The sequence below is a fragment of the Felis catus genome, chromosome E3 (assembly GCF_018350175.1).
Source record: "Felis catus isolate Fca126 chromosome E3, F.catus_Fca126_mat1.0, whole genome shotgun sequence".
NCBI classification, from domain to species: Eukaryota; Metazoa; Chordata; class Mammalia; order Carnivora; family Felidae; genus Felis; species Felis catus.
This window is the reverse complement of record NC_058383.1, coordinates 25,212,860-25,228,349: the sequence shown is the minus strand read 5'-3', so window position 1 is coordinate 25,228,349 and position 15,490 is coordinate 25,212,860. Positions and strand designations below refer to the sequence as shown.

The following is a 15,490-nucleotide window of genomic DNA, read 5'->3' as shown; positions in this document are numbered from 1 at the left end:
TTGTTGGGGAAGACAGGAAATAAACAAGTAAAGAAATAAAATATATGCTATATTAGATGCTAAGTGCTAAGTGGAAAAAAAAGCGCAGCTGGACGTTGGGAGTGTCAGGGGGATTAAGTTTAAGTAGGGAGGCTAAGGGAGGCCTCACTGAGAAACAACAGTTTAATAAAGACTGAAGGAGGTGAGGAAGCAGGCTATGTGGATATCTGGAGAGAGAGAGCTTCCAGGCAGGGGAACCATAAGTGCAAAGGCCCTGAGGTGGGAGTATGTGCAGCATGTTTAAGGAATGACAAGGAGTCTGGCCTGGAGCAGAATGACAGGTGTCAGGGTCAGATAACATAGGACCTTGTTGGCCCCTGAATAACCCCTTCTCTGAGGGTTGTAGAAAGATACTGGAAGGTTTGGGGCAGAGTTAGATATGATCCTACTTATTTTTAACTGGATTGTACTGAATGTTATATGAACATTAGACTGAAGGGGAAAGGGGTGGATCCAGGGAGACCAGTGGGAGGCCTCTGTAATAATCCAGGTGAGAGGTGATAATGGCTTGAGCCAGAGTGATGGCAATGGAGGGGGTAAGAACTGGTCAAAGTCTGGAGACATTTTGAAGGAGGAGGTGACTGGAGATAGATGAGAGAAACGGGAGGAGATGATAGATTGGATTTGGAGTGTGAGTGAAGAAAAGAGGTCAAGGATGACTCACTGATGATGATGATGGTGGTGGTGGTGATGGTGATGGTGATGATGGTGATGATGGTGATGATAACAAGGTAACAACAACTACAAGTTATGGAGCACTCACTGTGCCAGTCACTTTGCTAAATGTTACATGCTTTATCCTGGTTAATCCTCATAACAACCTCTGAGTTATCTACCATTCCAGGTGAGGAATGTTACAGACAAGAGATAGAAATCCAGAGGTCTTATGGCTGGTACACAGTTAGGCTGAGATTCAGCCCCAAGACTGGATGACTCCCAGATTCATGCTCTAACTGACCATATAGGTTAGCTGATCTGAAAAAGATTTCTTTTCCTGGAGGGAGGGATGGGATGCATTTTCCATCTCCCCTGCTCTGGGTGGTTTCCATCAGAACAGAGAGTATCTGTAGAGCCAAATCCACTCTTTATGATTTACAGTCCTGTCTTCTGGCTTCTTTTTAAAATTTGCAAATCAGTTTTACCCCTGTGGTTCTGGAACCTTAAATTCCAAGCTTGTAAAGATGAAATCAATGTGTACGCTCCTCAGGTCTTGGTGCCTATGTCCTGCCCTGGCCAACTGGAAATGCCAGTTTGGCTGGGGTATGGTAACAATTCAGATGTACATCGTTGCTTGGGCAGAGTGGAGCCCAGTGGGCTGTGGGTGTGTAGGGAGCCCTCTGCTGGGAGGCTGAGACTTCTTGCAAGTACAGCCTTCTTTGTGTCCTAAGCTCTACCTAGAGAGAGTTCATTGTCTGACACATACTACTATATGGCACTCATTGAACTTCATTAGGTTGTTTCATAAAACAGAGACAGTTATGGTGGTTTATAGCACCTGCAGTTCAGGGAGGTTGTTTTTTTAAATATCTCTGTGCCTGTGTTTCTTCATCTACAGAATGGGGATACTAATAGATCCTATACCTTAAGATGATCCTACACAGTAAGACAAGGTGTTCAAAGCTCTGGCACAAAAGTGCCTGAAAAACATTAACTATTTTGATGACATAGGTGGGGGAACCCTTGATCTGGCTCTGACTAGGTTCTCTCTGGGAAGGGGGAGTCTTATAGAAATGTCAGGATCCTCAGAAGATCTTCTGGTTCTTGGAGAAAGAGACACAAGGGTGACTAGCACCAAGTCATCCAGTATAAGCCTGGGTCTATTCTGTGGCTCTCACATTGGTTTTAGTGTAAGCAAATGAGACCCAGGGTCATGTTAGAATAGGGAATTGGTCTCTGAATGTCTGTGTGATGTGTAGATGTGTTAATGGCTAATGGACCAAGGATCAATATTTGCCTGGGTCTTTAGTAGATAACCCTGGGTTCCCTTTTTCTGAGAAGCCAGTGTGAATCAGGGGAGGGGCCGGTGGATGGGGAAATGTGAGTGTAGGGACTGGAGATTAGCTCCCAGCACAGGCAACTGGAGTCTGCCTTTCCTTAGATGGTGGTTCTCAATGGGGGACATTTGGCCATATCTGGAGACATTTCTGGTTGTTACAACTAGAGTGCTGCTGGAATCCAGTGGGTAGAGGTGAGGGATACCACTAAACATCCTACAGTGCATCCCCCACCCACCACACACACACAACAAAGAATGATCCAGCCAAAGTGTCAGTAGTGCTGAATATGAGAAACCCTACTTTAGATCAAGCATGGAAAAGTATTCTGAGAATAATCCTCTCCCATTCCATAGGGCCAGTATAGTGTATAGAAGTGCTCACAGATGATAGGAACTTCGGGATGGTAATCCGTCCCTTTTAGTTCCTCAAGGGTCACCCAACAAATTCCTCTGACCATCATAATGGCCTTTAAGGCCCTAAAGGACTGTACTTCCTTTCTGATCTGATCTCCCACTTTCTTTAGCACCTCAGCTTTAGCCATCCTGGCACATTCCCACCCAGGGCCTTTACACTTGCTGTTCCCTCTGCCTGAAATGCGCTCCTCCCAGCTATCTGCATGGGTTGCTGCCTTCCTGCCTTCAGTTCCTGGCTGAATTTTCACCTTCCCAGACCACCCTAAATAGACTTGCAGTGTCACTTCCACTAACTTTTTGCACTTCCTGTTGCTCTTCTGTTTTTCTCCATGACACTTTTAACCATAAGACATACTATATTTTTTACTTATTTGTTTATCTTGGGTCTCCCCTCTTTAGGACCTAAGTGCCACGAAGCAAGGATGTCCATCTGTTTTGTGCCTAGAAGTCTATCTGGCACATAACAGGTATTTGATAAATATTGAATGAATGAATGAATGAATGAATGAAAAATAAGTAAGTCGCTAAATAAATATTTCAGTTACAGCACAGTTTTGTAAGATGGATTGTACATTTGGTGTCAGACCTCGTCTAAAATCCAGGCTGTACCACTTATCAATTGTATGACTTTGAACAAATTTTCCAGCCTTTCTAAGAAGTCTTTACCTCATAATGTAAGATGGAGATGATGAGACCAAGTACAGTGCCTGGAATACATATGCTCAATAAATGGCCATTATCATCATCTTTTTCATCTTCATCACCATCCTTTATCCATATTGCCATCTTCATCATCATCATTATCATCGTCTAACCTGTTCCCAGGACTCTTGCCATCTCTGCTTTAGAGGCACTTCCTAAATGACCCTAGACACAGCTCCTGATGAATCTCATTTTGGCTTCTCCCCACTAAAGGTAGCCTACCCTTCTCTCCTTGCCTCATTCATGCAGAACATTATGGCCAAAGGCAAGTTCAGTTCATTCACTCATTCATTCAACATTTCATGCAGGCCTACCATGCACAATGCCAGATGTTACTAATCAAGAGATGAATGAGATTTGGCCCCTGCCCCCCCATGGAACCCACAAGTTTAAAAGCCGTTTCAGTACAGTTTGGCAAATGCTATGAAAGGGTGAGTACACAGGATTGTGTCGGCATGGGAGGGCCTGCCAGTCAGTGTAGGTGGGAGTAAGGGTGGACACAGCCTCCTGAGAAGGTGGCTTCATGAACTTAAACCTCACAATCCAGATGAGGTAGTATAAGAAGGACACTGTGGGCACAGGGAATTGTAAATGCAAAGGCCCTGAAGCTTGAGCCAGTGTGGCCTACCTGAGGACCACAAATTATTCAGGGACTAGAGCATAGCTCTCAAATGAAGTGGGGAAGTTGGCCAAGTCTAGACCAAGCAGAGGACACTGTAGCCATGTTAAGGAGTTTGAGGTCTTAGATAATCACTGAGGGTTTTTAATCAGGAAGTGACCCAGTCAGACTTGGATTTCAGAAAAAAAAATACCTCTGGGTGTGCTGTAGGGACAGCACTGGAGGGGGCAGGGAGACCCTTGAGAAGGCTACTGCAGTGTTTTAGGTGGGGAACACAGTGACCTGAACTAAGGCAGTGGCAAGGGGATGCGAAATCTGGAGAGTGCAGAGGGCTTTAGGAAGTGGTATTAACAGGACCTGGTGGGTGATGGGTTGTATGTGAGAAAAGAGAAGAGTCAAGAATGACCTTGAGATTCATGATTTTGACATTGGGTGGATAGTGGTGCTATCAGTTAAGGCAGGGCATGAGAAAAAGCAAGTTGTAGGGAGCAAATCAAAGATGCTGAGGCCTGTTTTGAACACATGTGGCATTTGAGACATGTGAGGGACATGCAAGAGCAAGGGTCCTACTGACAATTGACTCTTGAGCCTGGAGTCCTCAGAGAGATAAAGAAGTGAGCAACAACTAAGGATTTGAGACTCACTATATAGTATGTCCCTGGGACAATATTGGAAAAATATTTTGTTGTAAAGAGCCTATTTATTCCTAGAAAAAACTGTTTATCATACTTTCCCCAAGGGATTAGATTTTCCAAAGGTCACTTTAGAAGGCCTGCCAGGTTTTGAAAACTCATTTAGACTTAAACTGAGTATTGGAAGGAGTCAAATATTCAGATGTAATGAGCTTGACTGTCTCTTTTGGATAACAACATCTCTGCTGGTGTTTACTGCTTTGAAATACCTGCTGGTGGGAATGCTTTAAGTTTAAAGTATTCAAATTGGTTGTCATTAAATGTCATTAAGGAATGTAAAATTGATTGACTCTGTCTGTAGCCCCAAGTTCAGTGTCAATCCCTGAATTATAAGATGTCAGTTAAAGCCTCGAAGAACCATGGACTCCCCCTTCTGCCTGATTAAAACAGAGCAGTCACTTGAGCAGAGATTTGTGTTCTTATGTGGGCAGGGCAGTTTCCTTTTCTTTTGTGTCTGCTGCACCAGTTTTGGAAGGGTAAATGTGTGTTGAGATGTGTGTTGTGTCATGCAAAGTGTATGGCTCAACATTGAGAGTCCAGGATCAGAGATTAGGGCCACTGCAAAAAAGAAAAGACAGAGGTCTTCTTCTTGGATGTCTGAGCTGTGCAAACCATTAGCTTACAGTTCTACTTCAGGTGGAATAGAGCTGCAGGGTTCTCAGTTCTTCCCTGAAAGGAACCATAAAACAGATGTGTAAGTGCTGGCCCACATTCTGGGGTGGATGAGAGATGTGGGGAACTGGCTGGAGGAGTCAATCAACAAAGTGGAAATGCCTGCCCTGCTCTCAGGCTTGTGCAAATAGCCCATACTGGATCTCCCCTACAAGATCTTACTCCATGGGCTCGAAGTAAAACCCAGCATGTACCCTGGCGCCAAGGTTGAAGGAAACCATTAACAGCCTGGGCTAGATGGAGATCAGAGTCTCAGAACTATTTTGATGGAATTTTACACATCAGGAATGCTCCACATTGGATGGAAGCAAAAATGACACAATCACATTTTCCCTTCTGGGAACTATCAAGGTTAAAGGCACAAAAAAGAGTGTTTTTGTTCCACGGTGCTATGAAGTAGCTGCACAAGCCAGCTGAGGAGGCTCTGGGACCCAGGGCAGCTGATGCCGTCACATGCCTGAATTTCCTGATTCAAGTAACATCACTCAGACCGCACCAAATAAGAAGAGACTGGGACCTGCATTTCAGATGGGGTGACACAGACTCAAATGCTACAGGGGTGAGGCAGGGAGTGTGACTGTGTGGGGTTGGCTGGATAGAGTTGTGGTGAACTAACAGGCATGTTTTCTGATCCAAAAGGAAAATCTCTACTCAGCTTAAGCCAGTTGTCACATTGCAAGAATGTGGGCCTGTGCCTCCAGATCTTCTATTTCTTTAAGAGCAGATGTAAATTCAATTATAATTGTGAAATCTCTCGATTTTTAAAACATTGTGTGGCCTAGGGGCACCTGGATGGCTCAGTTGGTTGAGGTTCTGACTTCAGCTCAGGTCATGATCTCACAGTTTGTGGGTTTGAGCCCTGTGTCAGGCTCTGTGCTGACAGCTCAGAGCCTAGATCCTGCTTCGGATTTTGTGTCTCCCTCTCTCTCTCTGCCCCAACCCCACTTGTGCCTCTCTCTCAAAAATATATAAACATTAAAAAAAAATTAAAACACTGTGTGGCCCAAACATAACCCACCTGCTGGCCATCTTGTGTCTATGGGCTGCCTGTTACATCCTTGATTTCAGGATAACAGGAAAGAAGAGGAGCCATAAAGAACGGAGAAGTGCGCCAGGGAGATCAAAGGGAACCAGAAGGGAATGGGCTCATGGGCACCAAGGAGCGAAGGGACTCAGGTTGGGTCTCAGATTGGAGTACTCTAGGTCAAGGAAGGTGAGGACTGGCAAGCGCCTATTGGATTTGGGAATGAGTTGTCCTTGGAAACTTAACCTGAGCCAAACAGTCCATAAAGCCAACCCTACATAGGAAACAGTTGCTGACATTCCTGCCCCGAAGAGAAAACTATTCCTGGTGGTTCAATGTCTAGAAGATCTTATACCACCCGGCTGCCTCTCAGCCACCCCAGCTTCAGGTTGCATTTGATCAAAAGCCGTTTCAAGGCTTTTACATAATGTGATTAAGACAGATAATGCCACGTGTTCCCCAAAACCTGTTTCTTTTGCCTCTTCATTTATACTAGTGGAATTTGTTTCCCAGCCTCTCTTGCAGAGCTATGGCCATTGGAATGCAGGCAGAAGTGGTGTTAAACAGTGCTTCTCACCCTGTAATATGAATGTGAATCACCTGGGACTCTGACTCAGTAGGTCTGGAGCAAGGCCTGGTATTTTGCAATTCTAACAAGCTCCTATGTGATGCTGGCATTGCTGGTCCATAGACCACACTTTGAATAACACTGATGTGCACCATTTCCAGGGCTGGCCTGGCCCAGAAGCATGTCCTGTGTCTCTCAATCCATTTCCTGGCTGGAGGCAGAGGATTCAGTGGAGTACCCTAGGCCCTAAGGGATGCTTGGGTCACTAGATGGAAGGACCCTGGGCACTTGAATGACTGTATGGAGCAAAGTTTCTCTGCAGACCTGCTTGAGACTAAGATTTAAGAAATCAACCTTTACAAAACTAGATTTGGGGTTTGTTGTAGCAATTAGCTTTCCCAAACACAGTGATCTTTAAAATATCTAATCAAAATCAGAACAATGAAAGAGTTTGGGTACAAAGGTGGGCAATCATTTTTAGAATTCGTTTCATTAAAGGACTTCATTCATCTAGCATTAAAAATTGAGCCACAATGTACAAAGAACTAGTAAAATGTTTGGCACACTTAAATTAGCCTACAACCTTGGATCTTGTGGCAAATACTGTGAATCAGCCATTCCCAAGCTCTTTGCTTCCTGAACCATTGAGGACAGAAACCTAAAATATTCACCATCTCAGACTCCTCATTTGGGGATAGCCATGGCACAGTTCTAGCCAATAAGATATAACAAAAGTCACTGGTGGAGCTTCTGAAAAAGTTTTTTTTTGTTTTTGTTTTTTTCAAGGAACATACTTGGCTGACATGTATTTTGTCCTTTTGCTATTTGCCTGCCCCTCTTTTTCCCTAGCAAAATGTGCAGTGCAATGCAAGAAGTGCCACAACCATCTTGCGACCGCAGGCTACATACAATATATCAGGGGTGATGGAGCAAGAAGATAGGAGGAGCCTGGGTCCTTGATACTGTGAAGCTACTAGGACAGCCATTGATTGCCTATACCTGGTCTACATATGAGAATATGAGATAAATCTTGGATTTAAGTCATCATTAGCAGATTTTTTTTTTTTTTATTCCTTGAAGCTGAACCCAGTCCTAACTGATAGAAAGTTGATCATGTGTTTGGGGCCAAGGGAGGATGAAGACTCATTTACTGAGCATTTTCCATGTGCCAGATCCTTCATAGATATTTAGTCAATCCCTATAATGACTCTACCACTTTCATTATTCCCACTTCACAGATAAAGAAGGTGAGACACAAAGAAATGTACCTTAGGCCACATATCTAGTTCATGGCAGTGAACTTTACACTCAGGCTTGCCTGGCTCCCAAACTTGTGTACTTTACTCCAAACCTTGATGTCATCTATAGACAAAGTGTGTGGGTGAGTCAAGTTATAAAAAGCAACAACAACAACAACAAAACACTTTAGGATTTACCAGTGCTTGGCATGTGGTCTTTGGTAAATACTGATGTCAGTAACAATAGATTCCAAAGGGTTCACTCCACTGCTCTGGCTAAAGATTGCCCATCACTGGGCATCACTGGGAGGCCAAATAGTGAAGATTTCTCTCACTTCAGGCCAACCTTCAAGTTTCAAGATGCATTTGAATTGTACTAGAGACCCTAGCGCATTCTAGGATGCGAGGATGCAGGAGTTAAGCCAGAGGAGGCTGCTCAGCTGGTTTGCAGCTTGGAGAACCATTTCTGAGGACAATTCCAAGCTGTCACTTCTCCATGAGACACTCAGTGTATACAGTTCAGACTATTCTAATGGCATGAGTATGGATTCAACTACAAAGTCTCGGAGAGCAGAAACCAAGGCCTCTTTTCTCTGGGGCTCCCATCGGACCCACCCAAGGCCTGGCACTGAGCAGACCTGAGTAAAAGTAGGATGAATCAGAATGCAATAATAATAGTTGTGCCCAATGGGTGCTCACTAGGCACTCATGACTGCATACTTGAACCCATTTTCATCACCACAGCAACCTGCAAGGGAGAAATTATTAGCATGTTTGTGCAGAGGAATCTAATAATGATAAAGAGAATGGCAGCCAAAACATTTCTTAAGCTCATATTATGCACTAGGCACTGTGAGAAGCACACTAGGAATTATATCCTATTGCTGAATTCCCTATTTCACAGCCAAGTAAAGAGAGGCTCAGAGTGATCCAGGTCACCTGCTCAAGGTCATCTGACCAGTAAGTGGCAGAGTCCTGCGTTTGAGCCTAGGACCGTGAACCTCTAAGCACTGAACTTCATCCCAGGACATGCACTGGTCACACTGGAGAGAAAAGGAAGCCTTTGAGGCATCAGGGTTAGTGGAAGGCAAACTGACAGAAGGGAGAAAGGGCTATGCCACAGCAGCAACCAAGAGGAGGAGAAGAGAATATAGGGGGAGGGGCTGCATGGAAAGGGGCAGAAACCAAGAAGGGGCAGCACTTGTACCTCACTGCCCAGCTCTGGAACCTGAGTCCTTGCCAGGCTTCAGGGAATCTGGATGCTAGTCAGGCCAGGTACAGACCAGCAGCAGGTCTTTGGGGACTGACACACAGCCAGACATTTCCCAGGAGTGGCTCTGGAGGCAGGATTCTGGAATCCAGTGTTGACATCTACTTTCTGTATCCTCCCAATCCTTGCACGTGGGAAGTGGTGTGGCACAGGGTTTGTAGTCCCCACTTGTGAGCTCTGTGACCTTGGGCAAATCGCTTGGCCTCTCTGAGCTTCTGTTTCCTCAGCTATAAAATAGGGAGACAAATGGTGCCACCATGCTGGGTTGTTGTGAAGATCAACTAACTTAACGTTTCGTGGGGCACTAAGGACAGTGCCCAGCACACAGTTAGTACTGACTATGTGAGGGCTGTTATGAAAATCCCTCCCAAGGGCACAGCTCTGTGCCCAGTGCCCCAGGGAAAAGAAGAAATGTCCATTGAAATGAAGAACAACAGTCCAAACAACAAAAGTGGACAGGCAGAGTTCAGATAAAGGTGATGGTCTGCAAATCTTTGCTCAAGAGCTTGCCCATAGCTGCCACCATTTATTGCCCTCTGCTTGTGTTCCAGCCACTTAACATGTTATCTCATTTAATCTTTACAGCAATCCAGTATGGTCGGGATGCTCCTGCCCTCGTAACAGAGGGGAAAGTTGAATTTCAGAATATAAAGACACTGATGAGTAAAAGTTGGGTTTTTACCTTCAGTGGTACAGAGGAGAAACATACAAATCAAGACTAAATCGAGCGTAGTATTTTGCAAATTGCTTAACATCCCTGGACCTCAGCATTCTCATCTGGAAATCGGGAATGATAGTATATCCATATTAATTTTAAATATGTTAATAATATGTGTTCTCATCTGTTCAGCAATATATAAAACTTCTCTGGCTTCCAGGAGCAAAGAGATAGATCTCACCCTACCCATCACCCATCACCCAGGAGTGGGGGACACTCACGGAAGAGCACCATGAGGAAGCGGGTCTGGTTCAGCATCTGGGTCAGGCCAGCAGGTGTTAGCACCAGCAGGTTGCCTTCCTCCACAATATGCAAAGGCTGGGATATGTTGATGCTGGCTTCCTTGACGTCCTCCTCTGGGAAGCCCTGGACAGTGGAGCCGCGAGAGGCAGCCAGCAGCAGGGAGATCCATAGCAGCTCCATGGCTATTTTGTAGGGCCACAAGGAGGAACAGGAGTCCTTATCAACACAGGTGGCAGGGCACCACGTCATCATTCCCTTCCCGACTCTCCTTCCCTGCCCAGCCAGTTTGTTTATGGAGAACACGGCCCGACCATGGCCCACTGCTCCCTAGCAGTGCCCACACATGGCAGTAGCACTGGAAGAGATGCAAAGTGTTAGCTTAACCTCAGCCCCTACGTAAACTGTGCAGGGATAGTTCAGAGCAGCAGGGCCCTGCTCAGAGCTCCACGAAGCCAAATCACATGCCAGCATTTGAGCCCACTGGCTTCCCAGGCAATAGGTGAGACTATTGTAGAGATGAGTCCCACTCCAGAGTCCTGGGATGAGCCTCTGGACCCCAGAAATAAGGGGTAAATTCCCCATCACCGCTTCTGCTTCACACTCCTCCAGCTCCTGCTTGAATGCCCCTTATAATGGGAAGCTCATGACCTCACTTCTCATTCATGTATCCCATTTGATTTTTGAACAGTTTTTCTCAACTGTAAATATTTCTTTTAAAAGTCATGAGGTGCCAGGAATTGAGCCCCTGGGGCTCTGTGCTGACAGCATGGAGTCAGCTTGGAATTCTCTTTCTCCCTCTGCCTCCCTCTCTCTCTCTCTCAAAATAAATAAATAAACAAACATTTTTTTAAGTCATAATTGTAGGTCACACTTGTAAAAATTCCAAGCAATGCAATAAAAACATGTTAAGTAGAAAATAAAAATGTCTCTCATAGTCCCACCTCTGAGAAAGCTACTATTAACAGTTTGGAATGGATCCTTATACATATTGAAAATTCCTATATAAATGCACATTTGAATGTACAATTTTAAGCATAAATGGACTCAGCTATGCATATTGTTCAGTGTTCTGATTTTCTTGCTCCATAATGTGAAATATATCCTAGGTACTTTCCTATAAAAGTACATTCCTTTTTTTCTTTTCCTTTCCTTTCTTTTTTTCATTTTCTTTCTTTTCTTCCTTCCTTCCTTCCTTCCTTCTTTCTTTCTTTCTTTCTTTCTTTCTTTCTTTCTTTCTACATTTTTTAATTGTTAGAATGGTAGAATGGTCTGGATCAGAAGCTTCCTTTCTGTAAGTTCCACTTTCCCTAATTATGTCTTCCTGTCTTCCCTAACAATTTAGAGCATAGAATCACCTCTTCAGATCTTTGTAAGTACTCCTGAAGCATAGAGCTATTTCTCTGTGTAGCGTGGACTACCTGAGTGTCTTGAAGAAGAAGACCTATAGCAGGTAGGAGTGGGTGCCTGGGTGGTTGAGTCAGTTAAACGTCCAGCTCTTGGTTTTGGCTCAGGACATTATGTCACGGTTTGTGGGATGGAGCCCTGTGTCGGACTCAGCACTGCCAGCACCGAACCTGCTTGAGATTTTCTGTCTCTGGTCCTCCTCTGCTCACGCTCTTTCTTCTCTCAAAATAAATAAACTTAAAAAAAAGAAAGAAAGAAAGAAAGAAAGAAAGAAAGAAAGAAAGAAAGAAAGAAAGAAAGAAAGAAAAGGAAATGACCTATAGCAGGTATATTCTACGTCACACCTTTGGATTAAATTTATAAGTATTTTAACTTCTTTGTTGACTGCTGTAGTCCTAGCACCTGGTATTTATGGTAGGAAAATGGACAAGTGGTGAGAATAAATACATGAAAGAATGAATAAATGGTTTTTGCCTGGGAAATAGGTTTGTCAGACTATCTGAAGGCTTTAAAAAAATAGATCTAATGTAATTTTTCGGCCTAAAATATAGAGAATGTGACCAACTCTAGCTCTAAATTTTATGAGTAAAAAGGTACTTAACATACTTGGCATGTGCCAGGCACTGTTCCAGTGCCTTCCATGCCATCACATCTCTTATGACAACCCTATGAGGTAGGAATAGCATTATTATAATCCTCATTTAATGACTATAAAACAAGGCACAGAAAGGTCACACAGCTCATAGGTCATAGACCCAGGCAATCTAGCTACAGAATCCATGCCCCTAACCACAATGATATACTGTCTCTCTAGTGACCCACTGCAAAATGGGTGCAGTGGACAATATTTTGAGACATTAACTGAGGCTCCCCCACCCTGATACCCTGTACCTTCCATCATTCAATCAAGTCCTGCCTTGGATGGGAAGGCTGAGACTGCAACAGAGAACAGAGCCAGATTTTTGATTTGGGGTTGCAAAGCAGGCCTTTGAAACTCACAGCAGGGACCAGGCACTTGCAAGTCGGGACTCAAATTGTAAGAATGGGTTTTTTTTTCGGTTTGTTTTGTTTTTTAAAGAAAGGGGTTCTGAGTACCCTGTGGTTTATGCTCTGAAGCATTTTTTTTTAGGAACTGAAGACAAGAGACCAAATGTTGTAACAAAAGATGCTCCTCTGCTTTTATTGCTCAGGAAATTCCAAGGGTTTTGGTCCAGGAACTATGGATGAAGACCAAATAAATATCAGAATGTATCTGGTCATCTGAATGCCCAAATATTATATATATATATATATATATATATATTTATGTTAAAAAAGAAAAACAAGCCCCAATAGAGTAATTTGCACCCCCCCCCCCATAGGAAGCAAGACTTAATTGCAGTTTCAACCTACCCCAGGAATGTGACCTTCTATTTGTAATTTTTTTCTTTAAAATTTTTATTTGAATTCTAGTCAGTTAACATACAGTACAGCATTGGTTTCAGAACAGAATTCAGTGATTCATCACTTCCATACAACACCCAGTGCTCGTCATAACAAGTGCCCTCCTTAGTACCTATCCCCCATCTAGCCCATCCCCCACCCACCTCCCTCCATCAACACCCAGTTTGTACTCTATCTTTAAGAGTCTCTCGCGGTTTGTTTCCTTCTCTCTCTTTTTTTCTCCTTCCCACATGTTCATCTGTTTTGTTTCTTAAATTCCACATATGAGTGAGATTATATGGTATTTGTCTTTCTCTGACTGACTTATTTTGCTTAGCATAATACACTCTAGCTCCGTCCAAGTAGTTACAAATAGCAAGATTTCATTCTTTTTGATGGCTGGGTAATATTCCATTGTATACATAGGAATGTGACCTTTTAAAAGTCAACCTGAAATTTCCTGATCAGCAGTAGTAAGATAATATGCATGATTAAAAAAAACAAAAACAACAAAAACAACAAAAAAACATGCTTTTACCTTCCCAACAAAAGATGCTCTGGCCTGAAACAATCCTTTCATTTGTTGGCTAATAACATGTTGCCCCATTCTCCTGCCTATAAAAACCTTCCATTTTGTACAACCGCTGGGAGCATCTCTCTACTTGCTAGATTGGATGCTGCCTGAGTCATGAATTGCTTAATAAAACCAATTAGATCTTCAAATTTCCTAGGCTGAATTTTGTGTAACACTTACAAATCACAGTATCACAGGGACCCTACCCTGTTTCTCCTATGCACTGAAATCCCAACCCTGACTCTTTCCTGACCATTGCAGCCCCAGTACCCGGTATCAGGCTAGCCCATAATACTAAGTAACATCATTATGTATTAAGCTAGTATTTGAGCTTTACCTTCACCATCTTGTTAACCCTTACAGCATGTCTATGAGGTAGGTACAGTTATGATGCCCCCTTCACCAAGGTGGAGACTCATACAAAACCACCCAACAGGTAGATGAAGGAGCACGTGGGCTCAGGTACATCTAAGCCCAATGCCTGTGGTGTAAACCAGCGTTCAGCAAACTGACTCCCTGCCTGTTCTTGTAAATTCAGTGTTATTGGATCACAGCCACATCCATTCTTTTGCTATTGTCTGGCTGCTTTAACTATAATGGCCAAGTTCAGTAGTTGCAACAGAGACTGTATGTGGCCAGTGACACCAAAAGTATTTATTATCTGCCTCTCTGCCTGAAAAGTTCTCAAACTTAGCGTCTAAATCACCATGCTGCCCATGCCCCTACACTTCACTCACACCTTAGATCTTGGACTCCTCAAATTTGTAAGTCCACTGTTAGAGCTTAGCATCTCCATCTGTAGAATGAGTGAGTAGTGCCTGCCTCCCAAGGTAGTTGTGGGCATATGATAAAGAACCTGTGCTCCATTAGCACTTCTTATCCTGAAATTCACATGGAGCTGTTTAAACAGTACTTATGCTAGGCCTCCACCCAGACCAACTAATTCAGAATCACTAGAGTAGTGCCCAGATAGCTGTATGTTTTAAAAGCTCCCCAAATGATTCTTTTATTTTTAACTTTCTATTTGGAAAATTTTGAATATATGCAAAAGTAGACTGGTTGGTGTGCCTCCAGCATCATTCAACTAGGTTTACTGTCACTACCAATCTTGTTTACATTCTTATCACTTCCTGCCCTGAACTGTTTTGAAGCTAGTCCCGTATGTTAACATTATTCCATCCATAAATAATGAATTATGAATTGTTAAAAGGTATTCTTTTAAAAATAAAACATAACCACAATACTATTATCCTACTTAACAGAATGAACAATAACTTCTTATCAAATATCCAAACAGTGTGAAAATTAACCCAGTTATCTCATAATTTAAAGTTTGATTGAATTGGGGTCCAAATGAGATCCATGTGTTGCCATTGATAGTCACAGATAATTCTGTCTTGCAGTCTGTAGGTTGAGAACCATGCGATCGGGGCATCTGGGTGGCTCAGCTGGTTAAGTGCCTGACTTTGGATCAGGTCATAATCCTGAGGTTCGTGGGTTTGAGCCCTGCATCAGGCTCTGTGCTGACAGTATGGAGCCTGGAGCCTGCTTTGGATTCTGTGTCTCCCTCTCTTTCTTTGCCCCTCCCCTGCTCACACACTCTCTCTCAAAAATAAATGTTAAAAAAAAAAAAAGAGAGAGAACCACACAGTCAAATGAAATCAACCAAAGCGAGTCATTTGGCCTGAGTGGATGGCAGAGCATCGGAGTGCAGGCCAGGCTGATCAGGGCTATGGTGGGCTCCCCCAAAGACCTTTGACAAGAGTATTCCTGCATGTTAATGGCCAGAAGACACGTGAAAAGATGCTCAGTATCACTCACTGTCAAGGAAATGCAAATCAAAACCATGATGAGATACCACCTCATACCTGTCAGAATGGTTAGACTCAAAAAGA

At 43.5% G+C, this 15,490-nt stretch overlaps 2 protein-coding genes across 6 annotated transcripts in view; one reads left to right on the top strand and one right to left on the bottom strand.

Annotated features, from left to right (window-relative positions):
* ACSM5 (acyl-CoA synthetase medium chain family member 5) overlaps positions 1-15,490 on the top strand; it is a 181,070-nt gene that overhangs the window by 134,668 nt on the left and 30,912 nt on the right. The window lies entirely within an intron of this gene.
* PDILT (protein disulfide isomerase like, testis expressed) overlaps positions 1-15,490 on the bottom strand; it is a 42,880-nt gene that overhangs the window by 24,429 nt on the left and 2,961 nt on the right. The window contains exons 1-2 of one of the 2 annotated variants that reach the window (XM_045048153.1): positions 12,206-12,226; positions 10,174-10,377 (exon numbers count right to left, since the gene is read on the bottom strand). In XM_045048153.1, the coding sequence (XP_044904088.1) occupies positions 10,174-10,377; positions 12,206-12,212 (211 nt within the window). In that variant the 5' untranslated portion in view covers positions 12,213-12,226. Of the gene's footprint in view, positions 1-10,173; positions 10,378-12,205; positions 12,227-15,490 lie in introns of those variants that run through there. The other variant, XM_003998790.5, reaches the window with a different exon arrangement.